The following is a 16,894-nucleotide window of genomic DNA, read 5'->3' as shown; positions in this document are numbered from 1 at the left end:
AGGAGGTGAGGGCACAGAGGTGACAGGGCAGATCATGCGGGGTCTTATGTGCTGTGGGAGGACTTGGGGTTTTACCAGTGAGGTGGGAGCCATGGAGAGCTCTTGAGATGAGGAGGGGTGTGACCTGACTCAGGCGTTCGCAGGTGCCCTTGGGCCACTGTGAGGGGAACCGAGTGTGGGGGCAGGAGCCAGAACACCAAGGCTGGAGGTGACAGACCTAGACCAGGGCGGGGGGGCCAATGAGGAGAGGTGGGAAAATTCTGGGTCTATCTGAAGGCAAGGCCCCAGGACTTGCTGACAGGCCAGATTGTGGTGGTGGTGCTGAGGATGTCCTTCTTCGTGCCTTCCCCAATCTTGCAGCCAACATCTCCAAGTCTTTTCTCCTGTTACCCTGTTCCTTCCTCACCCTGTTCTGTGAGGCCAGTGGGCAGGCATTTTAATCCCATTCACCAGACAGGAAAACTGAGTCCCGGGGAGGTCAGACCTGCTCCAAGGGCCCAAGACACACACCAGGGAGGAAAAGGCCAAAGAATAGATGGACACCGAGGGTGAGGATAGGTGTGGGGACAATACCTAAGGCAGCTCCTCCAGCCTCCCCCAAGCTGGAACCCCCAAGCCCCAGCTTCTCCAAGTACCAGCTGTCTGACCTGTAATCCTGTGAGGAGGGCATGTCCAGCCCTGAGGCTTCCAGATTCTGGAAAAAAAAAAATTCAAAAATCCACTCCAGATCTGGTCTGGCCCCCTCCCCTCCCAGCCTCCTCCTGGGTCCTCCCGCCCCCAACACCCAAGTCCCTTGGGTCCTTTGGCAGAACCCTTCCCATGCCCCACCCAGGACAATGGGATTGGAGGCGGGGAGGGGGGAGGAAGAGGACAGGAAGGGGTTAATTCCGGGGGTGGAGGTGTTCCATCATCTCTGGGATAACGCTTCTCTGCTTTCAGCCATTTGTGACCTTTTTTTTCCATGACCAGCAATCTTCCCCCTTCGACCTATCATGTACTTACTATTTTCTTTAATTTTCTACACTTTTGCAGCCCCAAAACCATTCATTTAAAAAGGAAGCTTTATATTGACATCCTAGTTGCAAAACCCTCTCGTTGCCCCGAAGAGTTGGTAAATCAAAAAACAAATGATAGCACAAGGAACATAAAACCAGCTATTTGGGTTCCAGCTGGATACTGCCCCGGCTAAACCCCAGGGCCGCCAAGGTGTTAAAGACACATTAGCACCCAGTAGAGATTTCTTCTGGACCTTGAGCTCTGGCAGGGACTCGAAGACTGGGCTGCCTGCTTACGGGTCCCGGTTCAGCCACTTGTTACCTGTGCCTCGACCTCCCCCTCTGTAAAATGGGAATCATAGCCCCACCTGCCTCGAGTTTTGCAGAGTAAGTGGGTTAAAATAGATACATAGATAATTCTAGGAGAATCAGGCCTGGCTCCAGTTAAGCGCTTTATAAAAAATTATTAGATGGCTCAGGAGAGAAGCCAGTCATGTGGTTTATTAGAAAAGGAAACAACTCTTTCATCACAGTGATTCTCTGTTGCTGCCCAGGAGCCCCTGAAATGTAAGTTTCCCACCCAGGGGAAGGCTGGTCCAGAAAGGCCAGCTCCAGAAGCGAGCTGGCCCGTGGTCCTGCAAATTCTCTTCTTGGGGCCTGCCTGGCCCCCATGAAGGGCCCCTTCAAACTCCCCCAGCTTCCATTTGGACTCTGGACTCACTACCTCAGTTTCCTCACCTGGGAAGCAGGGTTTGGGGGTGCTGTTGGCTCAGATGCCAGCCCCAGAGACGCAGGCAGGCTTGCCAAGGCAGCGAGCTCAGGGCCGCCCCCAACATGCGAGCCCCAAGCTATTTCTGACATGGCCCCCCCAACCTAAACACCCCTGCAAGAAGAGCCAGGCGGGGCCCCGGGCACAACTCCCACCCCAGCCCCGCCCGCACGGCCCCACTTTCTGCTGGGGTACAGCCAGCCCAGGCACAGGGGGGCCAGCGAGTTTGTCAGGCGCTCAGATGGTGTGACTGGAGGCAGAGGATTTGCGAGCAGAGCAGGTTGCTCCCGTGTGTGTGCGTGTGCGTGTGTGTGTGTGTGTGTGTGTGTGAGCCCCTGCAACGCCTCTGGGTCTGTGTTTTTACTGCACTTTCCTGTTGGCTTCCAGCTGCCCTGCCAGTTCCGGGGAGGGCCCTGGGCCAGCCGCTGTCCCCCCCCCGCCGCTTTCATAAAGTCCCGGCCAGCCTCGGGACACCGCGCAGCTGCCCAGCCTGGGGAGACTGGACGGCCCGGCCCTTCCTCTGTTTCCCCTGCGGGCAGTTCAGACCATGGGAGGCCCCCGCCGCCGCCGCAGCTTCCTTCTCCTCCTTCAAGGTGAGTATTTGGGGGCCCCGCGGGGAGGGACGAGGGGGCTGTGCGGAAAGCACCCCTGGGCCCCTTGGCGCTCCGTGCCCCGTGGAGAAATGGAAGGTGTGGCTGGCAGCTCCGGGGCCCCGCGGCGGAGGAAACCACATGGCCGGGCGGGCACATGGGGAGAGGGGCTGGCAGTGCTCTCAAGGTGCTCTAGGAGCCCCCACTGCCATGCAGATCTCCGAGCTCTGTCCCAGAGACCCTTTGGGGGCTGCCTCCCTAAGAGGGGAAACTGAGGCACGGGGGAAGGAGAGGGGGCAAAAAGTGAGTGCTGGGACCCTGTAGGCAACTGCTTTTAACAGAGGGCATGGGGGATGCTGGGGAGCTAGGAGCCAGGACCCCTCCAATGCGGGGGGGGTACTCCCAACATGTCCCCCACTGTCTCAGTGACAAGGGCAACCCCAGAGACCCCCACCCTTGCTCCCCCAGACCCAGCCAGGACTCCGCCGTGGGTTGAAGGAATTTTGCCAGCTGTGGGTTTGAACTTGATTTTTCACTGTGACTTTCCCCCACCCCCACCCCTCCTCCCTTCCCGCCCCACCCAGAGCGTCTCTAACCGTTATTGGGACAGCTTGTTGCCTGAGCGACCAGGCAACAAAGAGAGTGAAGAAACGACATTTGGGGTGCCCCAACCAGAGCTTCCCTGGGCCACAGGGACGGGGGTTCCCTGTGCTGGCCCAGTGTGGCAGGCATGAGCGCAGGGACTCCCCCAACATCCCCACCCTGGCTTTCCTCAGGAGCAAGGACGGGAGTCTAAGTGGGACACAACTAATGGGGGGTCGTGTGTCCCTGGGGCCAAGTCATGGAGCCGCTGAGCTCATTTTCCACAGCAGTAAAATCGTCTCCACTTTATAGGGTTAAGTGTTGAGTGAGCTCGACACAACTATTCTTGGTTCACAGTAAGAATTAAGCAACAGCACTTTATTTTTTATTTTACTTTGTCTAATTGCCTTCTGGGCAGGACACTGGTGGGTCTGGGGTCTGGGCTGGGGGTCCTTAGCAGGAGGAGCAAGAGGAGGGTGACTGCCCCGCCCCCTGCCCCCAGGGTCCCTAAGCAAGAACCTATTGCTCAGGGCTGCACAGGCAATGCAAACCAGATGGGACCCAGAGCGGATGACCAGCAGCTCCTCTCCTGGCTCCTGTTTGGGTGACTTCCAAGGCCCCAGATGCAGAACGCCTGGCCCAGCAGCTTGGTGGTGGGGGAGGAGATCCCAGGCCAGCCCCAGTGGAGGGGATGGGGCACAACAGAACCCCCCCCCCACACACACACCATGGTCTGGGGAACTTGAACTCGATTCCACTTTCCTCAGTCCCCCTTTTTTCACCGGATTCTTCCTGAGCTGTTTCTGGGCTCCAAGCCTCAGTTTGTCCATCTGTAGAATGGACATGACCAGAGCCCCTGCCTCCTAGGGCAGTTCTGAGCATGACGGTTGCTATTTGGGGCTTTGGGAGCTGGGGACAAATCAGTCCGGGTCCCACCCTGCTAGGGAAGGTCATTTTGTGGTCTGTCCTGCAAAGAGGAAGTGGGTCGAGGCTGAGGGTAGAACTAGCTAAGCCCTATGGCCAGAGAGGAGGAAGAGAGGGATCCTCATTCGAGGGAGGGGAAGGGCATTCCAGCCTCAGTTTACCTTGGCTGGGAGGACCTCTTGGAGGGGGATCTCTGGACCCCCACTGGCCTGAGGGGTATCCAATTTGGACATAGGGACTAAATGGTTGGGGTACCCTCAAATCTGTACCCCCCACAGCCCCTCAAGCTGTGCTCACAATGGCCAACTCCAGAATTCCCCTGGGAGCCCCATCCAGGGGCAACAGAGTGTGAGTCATCCCTTCCCCTTGGCCCAGGAAGTGACTCATGCCCTCCCGCCCTCCCTCCCAGGCCCCATCCCTCTGCCCACCACCCCGCTTTGGGTCTCCCTGGATAATTGGGGTCTCCACAGCTTGGCCAGCATTCCCAGATTGGCAGAGACACGGACGTCTCCCCTGAGCCCTTCCCATGCTTCCACCTGCTGCTGAGGCACCCTCCTCCCTCCCTCCCTCCTTCCCTCCCCCCCTCCCTCCCTCCCCGTTTCCATTCACCCCCCTCCTTCTAACTGTGTCTCTGTCTCCCAATCTTTCTCTCAATCTCTCTATCTCTGTATCTCTCTGTCCAATCTCTGCCATCTTGGTCTCTCTCTTTCCATGAGTTCCCTATTTCTCTGTCCATCTCTAGCACTGCCTTAACTTCTGCCTGTTTCTCTCCCCCCACCTGTCTGTTCCCTCCTTCCTCTTTCTCCTCTCTCTGTGACTCTGGCTCCTTCTCTCTCTCCCTCTCCTTATTTTCTCTCCATCACTATCTCCTAGTCTCTCTCACTGGTGAACAAGGAGCTCCCCGTCCCTAGAGCCCCTGCTGACTTGAGGAGGACCCCCAAACATATGCCTGGGGAGTAGGGTGCCCCTGAGCAGGAGTGGCAGGAGAAGAGCACCACCCCACCACCCCAACGTGAGCCCACTGTGTCTTCCTGTGTGCCGGGAGCCGGGGGTGAAATGTCACCACTGGGTCTCAAGCCGGTCGTTGGGCTGACAGATGTCGTGGGTGTGGTGTGCACGCACCTTTGTCCCCCAGCCAGGGTGCGGGGGCCGGAGCATCTTACATTCGGGGGCATCTGGTCCCCAGATGAACACCTGGTCCAACCCTTCACCTTCACATAAAGAAACGATGATAGTAAACACTCGGACACACCAGGCAGTATTCACGCGCTTAGTTCTCACACGCCTCTAGGAAGGGCGACCCATCATCATTCCCATTTGACAGATGGAAAACTGAGGCACTGGGAAGAGAGGTCACCTGACCAAGGTCTGGGATTTGAACTAGGGCCATCCATCTCCCGTCTGTCTACTGAACTGTTGTCACAGGTCAGCAGGAGCCAAGACCCCCAGGGGCTCGGGCCCCTTCCCCACCCTCAGTCTGAAACCCATCCCCAGGCGATGGTGGCAGACACTCTGACTGTGGGCACTGGAGTCCAGGTAGGGCTGCTTGCTCTTGCATTAGAGACGGACAGAGCCCAAGCCTGGGAGGGGTCAGCAGCCCCTTTTCCCTCAGATGTGTCACCCTTAGTTCTCTGTCAATCCTTCCCTACTCTGGGCAGCCCCCCAACACACACCCTCTCTCTCTGTTCCAGTGCTGGGCGTCTCGCTGATTCTGTTGGAAGTTGGATCCCAGAAAACCAGTGGTGAGTCTGCTGGGAGCAAAGAAGTCCACAGCCAGAGCCTGGGGAAGGGGCCCTGGGCCCCCACAGCCCAGGCAGGGGGGAGGCCTGCTGCAGGGGGAAGGCCAGGGCTGCCCCTCCCAGCAACCCCTCCTTTGGGGATGATCCTGTCCCCCTCCCCAGCACCTGGCTCAGACCTCACCTTCCCACTGTGGTCACCATCCCCACAGACTGTGCTCGCTGGTGCCCTCCGAAATCCACGTGTGTCAATGCCACCACCTGTCGCTGCTTCCCGGGATTCAATTCTTCGTCCGGGGAGATATTCACCAGCCGCTTGGAGAGCTGTGATGGTACAAGGACTTGGGGTGGTGCAGGGGCGCAGAGATGGTGGGGCATAGCCCAGTGCCCATGGGGGATGTGAGTGGTGGTTGGGGTCTCAGCCTTTGGCCTTGGGACTGTCATCAAGGGCAGAGAAAAGAGAAAGGAAAAGATAGAAAAGTGGAAAATAAGTGAATAAACATGGCTTCCTGGAGAGAGAGGAGCTCTGGAGTCTGTGCTTCACTTTGCCCTTCCCGGACTGGGCGGGAAGATGCAGAGCTGCCACCCCCCACCATTTCAGCACTCCCTACTGAGCTCAAGTCCAGGATGCCAGACAGAGGGCAGAGAAGAGCAGAGCTGACTGATTCGGCTTCAGGAATGGCTTGCTCCAGCTGCAGCCCAGCCTCTACAGCATAGCTTAAGAGTCTAATCCTTTCCCAAAAGACACTTTAAGCGTCGGCCCCGTGCTGGGGAGTCAGGTGTGGGATAGGGATCTCTTCCTGAAGGAACTCATGCCTTTGGGAGGTGACCCTTTACCCTGTTGTGTTCCAGACATCAACGAGTGTGGACCACCCCCGGCAGTGTCCTGTGGAAAATTCGCAGATTGCCAGAACACAGAGGGGAGCTTCTACTGCACGTGCATCCAAGGATATGAGCTTGCTTCCCGGGGAAGAAAGTTCAGGAATGAGAGTGAGAACACGTGTCAAGGTAAGAGCCACCCCGCACTTTCCATCTCCCCGTCCATGAGGTTTGGGGTCACCAGAGCCATTCCTGAATCATCCCACGTCCGCCTGCCTGTTCCTGAGCCTCCAGCACAGAGAGACAGGGTAGTGTGAAGGCCAAGGGCCCAAATCCTGACTTTGCCACTTGATAGCTGTGATAGCTGTGTGTGTGAGACACTGGCCAGGACACTTATTCAGAAATCACCGTTAATGTGCAAGATGTGATAACATTATTGTGATTTGTGTGTGTGTGTGTGTTTTTAAAGAGTCCCTATTTTTTACAGATAAAAAGAAAAGTAGCTTTGCTTTTTGTTAACTGTGTGACCTTGGACAAGTTCTTTCACCGCTCTGTGCCTATTTACCCATCTGTAAAAAGGGGGTGATAATGGTGCTTACCTCATAGAATTGCTGGGAAAATAGAGACAGCAAAGCACAGAATGGTGGCTGTTGGGTTTTGAATGATCCTCATCATGATCTAATGCACCCCCTCCAAGATGGGCACCCCTGGGGTCCGCCCCAGGATGGGCATGGAGACCGGCTGCTCCCGTCCACCCCCCACCACAGTCACATCTCTTGCCGTGGTCTTGCCGGGTGATGCCACAGTGTGGGCCCAGGTGAAGCCCGGCCTCTGTGCATCACCAGGACTTGCCCCCCTCCCAGGGAGAGCAGCAAGCACAGGAAGGGGCTTCGGGTATCCACGGGGGCAGAGAGGGCCAGCAGCGAGTGGGCAGGAGCGACCACTTGCCCAGAGGGAGGGGGTTAGCGCAGAATAGAGAGAGAGAGCAGGGGAGGAGAGCAGAAGTGAGAGGTGAGGACGAGGTAAGCTGGGGGTCCAAAGGACTCTGGGGTGGGTCCGTAGGCCCTCCCCGCTGTGGAGAGAAGAGCCTACAGCCTTGGTCCCCAGCGCCGTCCTGCCCTGCGTGCAGACAGAGGGCTGCAGAGCCTCGCCGGTGGGAGGGAAGGGAGGACCTGCGCGTCCGTGGAGCCCAGGGGGAGGGCTCTGTCCACGGCTCTGCTGCTCCCTAGGGGCCTCTGGGTGAACGCTCGGCCCCAAACCTGTGGCCTGGCCAGAGGACAGAGCCTTTCCGTGACATACGCCTGGACAGGGGGTGCCGTCCCCCCAACTGTGAGCCCCCAGCACGGGTGGTCGCTGTGGTTACGGAGAGGCCGTATTGCTGTATCAGAACAGGCCAGGGCTGAGAGAGGGGCTCGGTCAGGCCGCTGCGCAGGGACACGGGTGCACAAGAGACAGGAGAGGGGCCGCTGTGGACCTCAAGCTGGGTGACAGGGCGAGAACAGTCTGCTGGCTTGGCCCAGGGCCTGCTGCCTCAAGACCTAGCTCTGGGACGGGCTCAGCCTTTGCCGCAGCTGAGGACACATGCCGCCATGTCGTGGCAGTGGGATCTGCTGCAGACGGGAGACCCAGGCCCTTGCTCCACCTTCCCCCAGGCATCAGAGGACGTCCTGGGCACCCACCTGGTGTCCCGAACCTCTCTGAATCCCAAGGCTCAGAACCCTCCCCGGAGGGTCACTTTCGGATGTTTGGACTGCCCCGCTGCCTCCCCAGCATCTTATTTGCATAAAACAAGAGGGGAATGGCATTCAAGATACTTGGCAGGAGGTGCAATATCCATCCTCTTCACCACCATCAGTAACCGCCTGAATGAGACCTGCCCCCACCGGAGCCCACATGGGCCTGGCCGTACCAGGAGCCCTCTCAGGCCCTCGGCCACGACAGACCCAGGGACCCCATCAGGAAAGGTGGGAGGACGGAGATTTGAGGGCGGGTGCGCGGCCGGCCCTGCCCTAGCCAGCATCCCACCTGGAGAAGGCTCTTCCTGACACCCTGACCCCGGCTTCTCAGCCATTCGGCCTTCCTCTGTTTCCCTGCGCAAGGCTCTGTCCTGACCCTCCCTGGTAGCTTTGATTCAGCCTGGATGACCAGGACCCAGAGGATGTTGTGTTTGGGGTGGGCCAGGTGACACCAACCCCCCACCCCACGCACACACATGCACACACACTTAGAGAGTCAGGTGAACCCAGAAGCTTCTGTCTGGACCAGATGACAAGAGAGGCTGTCATCCAGGACCATTGCTCCGGGTCTAACCCTCTCCTGAGGAGGTCAACTCAGGTCCCATGGAGCACTGGACCGCTCAGGGACAGAAGACAGAGGCTGAGCCCCATTCAGCTGGGCCCAGTGTGTGCATCCCTGGTGGGAGGCCAAGGGCCAAGAAGACAGAAACATGGGCCACCTCTCGCCCATCAGCACCTGCCAGAAAAAGGCATCTTCACTGCCCCAAGGCTGCCTGACTGGACATCAGTGACACTGTCCACCCCAGCCTGGTGCCCACTGTCCGGACGGCCCTGACCTGTCTGGCACCATCCTTACTCTCCCTGCCCCACCCAAAAGCCTCGTCCTTGGAGGGCCTGGCTCAGGGGTGGGTCTTGTCCATCTCCGTGGAGCTGGAATCTCAGAGTTTGCATGGATGGGAGTGTCCTGCAAGGATCACCGGGATTCCAAGCACGAACTCAGCCAGTGAGCGGCCACCCTGGGGGAGTTAGGACGAAGGCCATCGCTGGGAGCCATGACAGGTCCCGGTCCGGGAATGCAGCATTTTCCCTGCACTTGGTTCCCAGGAAGGCCCACCCTGGACTTGTCCAAGTCCTCAGGCTGGGACACAGGTGGCCGTGATGTCCCTGCCCCAGCTGGGAGCTGCCCAGAGAGGCCGAGGGAGCCAGGGCTGGCAGACGGGGAGGACTTGGACCACTTCTGGCAACATCTGGAAACAGAACATCTGGGCCACCATGCTCGCCCATAGCACGCCTCCATGTGAATTAGAAAAGGCACCCACTCACCAGAGAAGAGACAGTGGGGCCTTCCAGATGCTTCTATCCCAGGACACAGCTGCAGGCACCCATCACCCTCTCCTTCCCCCTGCAGACGTGGACGAATGTCAGCTGAAACCCCGAATCTGTAAAAGCCGCGGCATCTGCACCAACACCCAGGGCAGCTACACCTGCGAGTGCCCGCCCGGCTTGGAGCTCAGCCCGGGCGACCCGAATCTGTGCACAGGTAGAGGCCCTGGCAGACGCTGTGAGGCTGCGCTGGAGCTGGGGAGGGGCCGAGGCGGATCCCGCAGCCCCAGGAGGAGGGAGAAGACCCTCAGGTTCCAGAAACACCAGGGGTTTGCTCTGCCCAAGGATTCATCTCCCCGGAAGGTCCCACCACAGAGCAGGGAGGCAGCAGGGCCTTCTGGACCTGGGGTTCCCTTGTGGAGCCCCCAGCCTCTGCGCACACCTCCCGGCCTCACCCCTCCTCATCTGTCACATGGAAGCAGAGGAAGATGTCACTTCCAGTTCCCAGAAAGGGAACCTGGGCCAGAGCTGGGGAGGGAGTAGGCAAGAGTCCTTAGAAAGAAAGTTCAGGCTCCATGACTCAGTCTCCCTCCTGGTTTCACAGCCTATAAACTGGGGACCATGGTCCCTGCCGTGCCTCTCTTGCAGGGAAGCCATTGTAAGGTGCTTTGAGGTTGAAGTTGAAGGTCACCAGGCATAGCATGTGCAATAATGGTGGGGTCCTTGGTGCCAGGCAGTAGAAGAGGGGCAGTGAGTGGAGGGGACCCTGACCCTCTGGCTTTGTCCTCAGATGTGAATGAATGCACGTCAGGGCAGAACCCATGCCACAACTCCACCCACTGCCTCAACAACATTGGGGGTTATCAGTGCCGCTGCCGCCCTGGCTGGAAGCCAGTTCCTGGGTCCCCCAACGGCCCCAAGAACACCGTCTGTGAAGGTAGAGCTCAGACGCCACATCCTGGAGACCCACACTCAGAACATCTGATCACATATTCAGTGGCACCCACACAAACCAAGCAGAATGACCCCTGGGGGTGCCCTGCTGTGCCAGGCGTTAATTCTTTTGAGGCTGGTTGGGAAAAGATCTGGGGGGTCTTGGGGACGGAGCTGGGGTACTGAGGAGCAGGCTCCTTGGAGACCCCAGACAGCAGCTAATTACTACCTGGGACAAGGGTATTTCTATAGTCACAACCTGCACATCTGTACAGGGCTCACGTGCTACATGCCAGGCTTCCCACACTTCCCATGACCCCTGCATCACCAGGATGTGGGTTCAGCGGGTGATAGCACCTCCAGCCAAGGGGAGACACTAACACAGGAAAAGGGGGAGGGCACGGAGGGGAACGGGGTCCTGACTCCCATCTTTGTGCCCCCAGATGTGGATGAGTGCAGCTCTGGGCAGCCTATGTGCCACGAGTCCACCATCTGCATCAACACCGTGGGCTCGTACAAGTGCCGCTGTCGCCGGGGCTGGGTGCCCAAACCTGGATACCAGAATAGGCAGCCCAACACCACCTGTGAAGGTACCTGGTCTGACCTGACCCCAGACCCCGCCCTGACACACACAGACACTCTCACACCTAATGAATGGTGTTCTATCCCCTGCAGAGATGTCCTTCCCCACCTGGACCCCACCCCCTGGAATCAAGAGCCAGGTGAGTGGCCCCAGCAGGGACCAGGAGGCAGGAATCCCTCTGTGCAGCCCGCCTGATCCACCCATTTTCCCCCAGCTCCCCCACCCACACATGAGGCTCTCTGACCCCCCTCATGTCCCCTCTCCTCAGAGCATGTCCCACTTCTTTGAAAGAGTCCAAGAACTGCACAGAGACTTCAAGCCAGCCTTGGCTCAGGACACCATGCAGGTAAGGGCAAGAGCTGAGGGGACCCCTGGACAGCATGGGGGTGGCTGAGGGATGCTTCCATGCGGGTGGAGACAGCCCAAGCAGGGGTTACACAAATACAGATGTACATACACACCCCAAAACGTGTACACACACACACACACACACACACACACGGAAGGAATATAATGCCAAAAGAACGGAGCAGTTAGGAATTTCACCTCCATGGTTAGACCACGAAGGTTCAAATCCTCCCCAACACCCCCCTACCCCCACCCATTGCCACTTTCTGCTATGTGACCTGAGGCAAGTGACTCCCCCTCTCTGGGCCTCAGTCTCATCTGAAAGTAATGCCTGCTCTATCTAGTTTGAAGGTTTTACGTGAACTAATAGAAGGGAGGTTCAAAGAAAGAGCGGGGCCTGGCATGCGGTGAGCATGATATGTGTTTGCCTATGTGCTAAGCCGGGTAGGAATGTGGGAGCCCCTGTGTCATTTTAAATATTCTAGGAGCTATGTTAAAATAAACAAGTAAAATTACACAAGTGAAATTAATGTGAAGACTGCATTTAATCCAATAGATTCAAAATATTACCACTGCAACGTGGAGCCACATTTCGGGTGCTCGAGAGCAACCGTTCTGGACAGGGCAGACCTAGACCACAGCCTGGCAGGAAGCCCGCGCCTGGGACAAGTTAAGCACCAGTTACGGTCCATGCGCGCAGGCCCATACTCAACCCCCTCACTTGTCTTCTGACTACTGCACCGTCTCAGTGATTCCCCTGTCACCCCACTGACCCCCAGGCCGCCCCAGGTGGTTCTGCAGTGTGCCCCTTGGTAGAGGGGGCTGGTGAGGTCAGGGTCCTTTGGGCAGCCCCTGAGGGACAGTGACCCACCAGCTGTCACCCGTCACTCCCAGGACCTCATCAAGTCAGTGGATGAGATGCTGGAGGCCCCCAGGGACCTGGAGACCCTGCCCCTGCCTGAGAGGCACCTCATGGCCACCCACTTCCTCTTGGGCTACGAAGCAGTCCTGAGGACGCTGGCCAAGGCCATGCCTGGAGCCTCCTTCACCTATCTCTCCCCTTCGAACACAGGTGAGACCTTGCCCTGTCTTGCCCCAGCCCTGGACCCCATCCCACACCCAGAGCCCCCAGTCACTGCCCCTCTCTCCTCAGAGCTATCCCTGATGATCCAGGAGCGTGGGGATGGAAACATCACCATGGGTCAGAGCCATGCACGGATGCTGCTGGACTGGGCTGTGGCGACTGGAGCCAGGGATTCGGGTAACGGCAGGGAATCCGAGGGGACGCCAGCGGGAGAGGGGAGGGGAGCGGGGATGTGGCTAGGGGTGAGGTTCTGAATATGTAACAACTGGAAATTGAGCTATCGCCAGGGCCCCCGGGCATCCTGGTGGATTGGAGAGCCTGAATCAGAGGTCTCAGGAGGCAGGATGGGGCATGGGAGGAGGGAGGGCAGGAGAAGGTAACCAACCTGTCTATCCCCCAGGCCCCACCGTGATGGGTATCCTCTCCAGCTGCAACATGCAGAAATTGCTAGCCAACGCCTCCTTGGAGCTGGAGCCTGAGAAGAAAGTTGAGCTGAACAAAATCCACCAAAGTCCTTTCCGTAGCGCCGAGCCTAGGCTCCTCTCGGCAGTCAACTTGGTCTTTCTGAGCAACACAAACACAGAGAAACTTGACTCCCCCGTCACCTTTGCCTTCTCCCACCTGGTGAGTATTCAGGTGGGGAGGAATCAGCCCTACTCCTCACCCCTTACTTAGCCAAGGTCACGGTGGTTCCTCTGCAGCCTTCATTTCCCCACTCTGCTCCTTCCTCGGACGGACCTCAGGGCCTTTGCACTTGCTGTGCCCGCTGTTTGGGACACAATTTTCTCCCACGTGACTCAGTCCTTTACCTGGTTCCAGTCTTTGTTCAAATAGTACCTCCTCTTTTAGGCCTTCCCTGACCTCCTTATTTAAAATTACAATTTGTAGTTATGCCCCATCTCCCTCTATGCTGTTCCTTGTTTTAATAGCACTTACTCCCTTCTAACACGCTATCTAGTTTACGTGTTAGATTTATTATTTACATCTGTCTCCCCCACTAGCATGCCAACCCCAAAAGGGCAGGGACTTGTGTCTGCCCTGTTCGTTGTGTGCCAGGCTAGGGGACAGAGCAAAGTAGGTGCTCAGTAAATACTTATTAAAGGAAAAGCAGCCCTCCTTGGGCTCAACCCAAGCCCAGGACCCAAGAATGGCTCCAGGCTAACCACTCCAACCATTCCCACCTGCCCACAGCCGGAGACACCTGGGCCACGGCAGGAGCTGATCTGTGCATTCTGGAAGAGTGACGGCAACAGCAGTGGGCACTGGGCCATGACAGGCTGCCAGACCCTGGGCACCAGGAATGGCAGCACCACCTGCCGGTGCAACCACCTGAGCAGTTTTGCCATCCTCATGGCCCACTATGACATAGAGGTGAGCAGCCAGGGGCCACCCTCAAAAGCCCACAGGTGGCAAGGTTGGCTTAGGTGAGACAGGCAGCTGGTTCTTGATGGTTAAGGCCCAACTGGCCCTATACGGTCACACAGACCAGGTGGCCCCACCCCATGCCCCCCAGCCCCTTCCCTGGGACCACCCCCCCCAGCCCTCCCCATGGCTCAGCAATTAAGCGGTGTGGCCTGGCACTGCAGACCCTGCTCTGACTGTCCACTTCAAACCAGTTGTTAAATATTGCTGAAAGCTCCTAAGGGAGCACAACTTTCTGTATGAGACCTCAGAGACCCATAGGCAAGCTGGTCCGCATGTTTAATTGGAATGGGCCAAGCAGAGTAGGGGCGCTTGTGGTCGAGGCCAAAAGTCCAGGAAGGACAAAAAGGTGGGTTTCAGTGAGTTGACAATGTGACAGGTGTAGAAGGAGTAAAATTTGAGATGAGGGAGAGGAGGATCAGAAAGATGGGACCATCAGTATTAGAAAAGAAGGATGTGGCCTTGAGGCTTCACTGGGGACCTTCTCAGAAGTCTGGGTGTTCAGTGGGGAGGCCCATCAGGAGGAACTGGGGACCCCTGCTGCATCCATGGTTGTTGGGGGGGCCAGGGCGGTATTTAGGATGAGAGACACACAGCAGGCTTGCTCAGGTGTTGAGGGCAGAGGATGTGGGGGGAGGTGAGCGGCATGATCAGAGACCTACAAGGCAGGCCCCAGATGGGTCTGGGTGGTGATGCCCACGAGGGCAGGAAGTCCTCAGGGCGCTGACCCAGCCCCGCGCACCCCATCCTGCATCTAGGACCAGAAGCTGGCCCTGATCACCAAGCTGGGGCTGGTGCTGTCGCTAGTCTGCCTGCTGCTGTGCATCCTCACCTTCCTGCTGGTGCGGCCCATCCAGGGCTCGCGCACCACCGTGCACCTGCACCTCTGCATCTGCCTCTTCGTGGGCTCCGCCATCTTCCTGGCGGGCATCGAGAACGAAGGCGGCCAGGTGAGGTCCGGGCCGGTGGAGGGTCCCACCCTCACCAGAGCGCTAGGCCGGCGAGGCCCGGGAGAGGGGGAGACCCGCCCACTCCCGGGGCTCGGTGAGGACAAGCCCGGGAGGCACGCGGCTCCCGCCCCCGCCCCCCTCCAGGCCGCGGCCCCGCCCGCCCGAGGGAGGGCCCTGCGGAGGCGGCCCCTGGCGGCCCCGCCCCTCCCCGCCCCGCACTGACGTCGCCCCGCCCCCGCCCTGCAGGTGGGGCTGCGCTGCCGCCTGGTGGCCGTACTACTGCATTACTTCTTCCTGGCCGCCTTCTGCTGGATGAGCCTCGAGGGAGTAGAGCTCTACTTCCTGGTGGTGCGCGTGTTCCAGGGCCAGGGCCTGAGCAAGTGGCAGCTCTGCCTGATCGGCTACGGGGTGCCTCTGCTCATCGTGGCCATCTCCGCGGCCGTCAACAGCGAGGGCTATGGCCGCACCCTCTAGTGAGTGCAAGCAAGCGAGCGGTTCGACTGGAGGGCAGGGGACCCCAGTCCGGGCCACAGTGCCCCGCCCCTCCGGGGCTCTGACGGGACCCTCCCCTCTCACCCAGTTGCTGGTTGAACCCAGCCCGTGGCTTCCTCTGGAGCTTCCTGGGACCTGTGACCTTCATCGTTCTGGTAAGTGCCCCCCAGGCCCCCAGCCTGAGGGGCGTGGCCCCACACTGAGCCCTACTAGACCAGTTCCCTCCCTGCAGTTCCAAGGACTCCCCCTAATGCAAATTCTATGCTCCCCGCTCAGTGCAATGCTGTGGTCTTCGTGACTACTGTCTGGAAGCTCACTCAGAAGTTTTCGGAGATCAACCCAGACATGAAGAAACTAAAGAAGGCCAGGTGAGAGCAGGGGCCAGGAGGGGGCTGGCAGGGAGCCTAGGGTGTGTGAGGGGGGCCTTCCCCACTGAAGCCCCGCCCTCCCCGCAGGGTGCTGACCATCACGGCTGTGGCTCAGCTCTTTGTGCTGGGCAGCACCTGGGTCTTCGGCCTCTTCCTCTTCAACCCGCAGAGCTGGCTGCTCTCCTACACCTTCACCATCCTCAACTGCCTGCAAGGCCTCTTCCTCTTCGTGCTCCACTGTCTGCTCAACAAGAAGGTGAGCTGCAGCCGCTATGGGTGGGGTGCGCGGGGGCCCCCGTCCCGGGGCCTGCCCCTTCCCTAACCTGGCACCCTGGGCCCCACAGGTGAGGGAGGAGTACAGAAGGTGGGCCGGCAGGGTCACGGCGAACAGGTACTCGGAGTTCACCACATCCACGTCTGGCACCAGCCACAATCAGACCCAGGTAAGGGCTGAGCCTGGCGTCGGGGTGCTGGGCCAGAGGGCACCCAACCCAGACTCCGTTCTCACAGTGCTCCTTCCTCACCAGGCCCACAGGCCCTCTGAGTCCGGTATGTGACAGCGCGGGTCTGGCCAGGCCGGTAGCTCCTGCGGCCTCAGCAGCTTTTGCACATGCTAAAGACTGTCCCCTCCTCCTTCACCACTCCGCTCCCTCTGCCCTCCTGCCTTGGCCCCCACGTGCATCAGCAGAGGGCAGCAGCTGTAGTCTGGCAGCTAACCCCAGAACACCCAGCCAGGTGGGGAGTTGGACCTGCCGGGCCTGCTTCTGGCGGCCTCTCGGCTGCACTCCAGCCGGGACCCAACGTGAGGGCAGCAGCTGGCCCGGGGCTGCAGCCCGTCCCTGCTACACAGGCCTGGACAGACAGACCAAGGACTCCTGTGCCCGGCCTGGCCTTTCCCCTCATCTGTCTTTGCCACAGAACGAGAGGCCAGGGTGCTGGGGCCCAAGCTGCCCCTTAAGCTAAGACTGAGGCCAGGGGTGGGAGAAGGGCAGGGGCCCTCCTAGCCCCGGCGCCTGAGGTTCACGGTACAGAGGCCCATCTGCCCCTGGAGGCAGAAGGCTCTCGCTGTTGTGAAGGTTGTGGATACTGTATGGTTTTTTTTTAATCTGTATAAACCTTTCAATGTTGACACTTAAAAATTAAATATCACACTGATAACAGAAGCTAGCTGTGGGGGATGGCTGGAGCTCACTGGCCAGGCCTGCTACCTCCGTGAAATGCTGAGAACTGACAGACAGGG

At 58.8% G+C, this 16,894-nt stretch overlaps 1 protein-coding gene across 3 annotated transcripts; it reads left to right on the top strand.

Annotated features, from left to right (window-relative positions):
* The first annotated feature begins 2,190 nt into the window (after nucleotides 1-2,190).
* On the top strand, nucleotides 2,191-16,817 carry ADGRE5 (adhesion G protein-coupled receptor E5). Of its 3 annotated transcripts, XM_036066524.2 has the most exons (20): nucleotides 2,191-2,357; nucleotides 5,552-5,602; nucleotides 5,809-5,928; nucleotides 6,449-6,604; nucleotides 9,560-9,691; nucleotides 10,265-10,411; nucleotides 10,851-10,997; nucleotides 11,083-11,129; nucleotides 11,259-11,336; nucleotides 12,233-12,410; nucleotides 12,492-12,599; nucleotides 12,823-13,046; nucleotides 13,614-13,793; nucleotides 14,603-14,794; nucleotides 15,041-15,267; nucleotides 15,375-15,441; nucleotides 15,563-15,654; nucleotides 15,742-15,910; nucleotides 15,999-16,097; nucleotides 16,182-16,817. In XM_036066524.2, exons 1-20 carry the CDS (start codon nucleotides 2,312-2,314, stop codon nucleotides 16,209-16,211), a joined length of 2,490 nt encoding a protein of 829 aa, XP_035922417.1. In that variant the 5' UTR covers nucleotides 2,191-2,311; the 3' UTR covers nucleotides 16,212-16,817. The 3 variants fall into 3 exon arrangements, with proteins under 3 accessions (XP_035922417.1, XP_035922419.1, XP_035922418.1); XM_036066525.2 differs by lacking the exon at nucleotides 9,560-9,691 and having other exon boundaries at nucleotides 2,194-2,357; XM_036066526.2 differs by lacking the exons at nucleotides 9,560-9,691; nucleotides 10,265-10,411 and having other exon boundaries at nucleotides 2,193-2,357.
* The last annotated feature ends 77 nt before the right edge of the window (nucleotides 16,818-16,894 follow it).

This window comes from Halichoerus grypus, chromosome 1 (assembly GCF_964656455.1).
Source record: "Halichoerus grypus chromosome 1, mHalGry1.hap1.1, whole genome shotgun sequence".
In the NCBI taxonomy this organism is placed as follows: domain Eukaryota; kingdom Metazoa; phylum Chordata; class Mammalia; order Carnivora; family Phocidae; genus Halichoerus; species Halichoerus grypus.
Note: the sequence above shows the minus strand (reverse complement) of the source record. Positions and strands in the feature narration are given on the sequence as shown.

Bases quoted from the DNA above. Each gene is read 5' to 3' on its own strand.
- ADGRE5 (XM_036066524.2), top strand. From the start codon at position 2,312: ATGGGAGGCCCCCGCCGCCGCCGCAGCTTCCTTCTCCTCCTTCAAG. The intron at 5,929-6,448 runs GTACAAGGACTT...GTTGTGTTCCAG, and splicing joins CCGCTTGGAGAGCTGTGATG to ACATCAACGAGTGTGGACCA. The intron at 11,130-11,258 runs GTGAGTGGCCCC...CCCTCTCCTCAG, and splicing joins CCCCTGGAATCAAGAGCCAG to AGCATGTCCCACTTCTTTGA.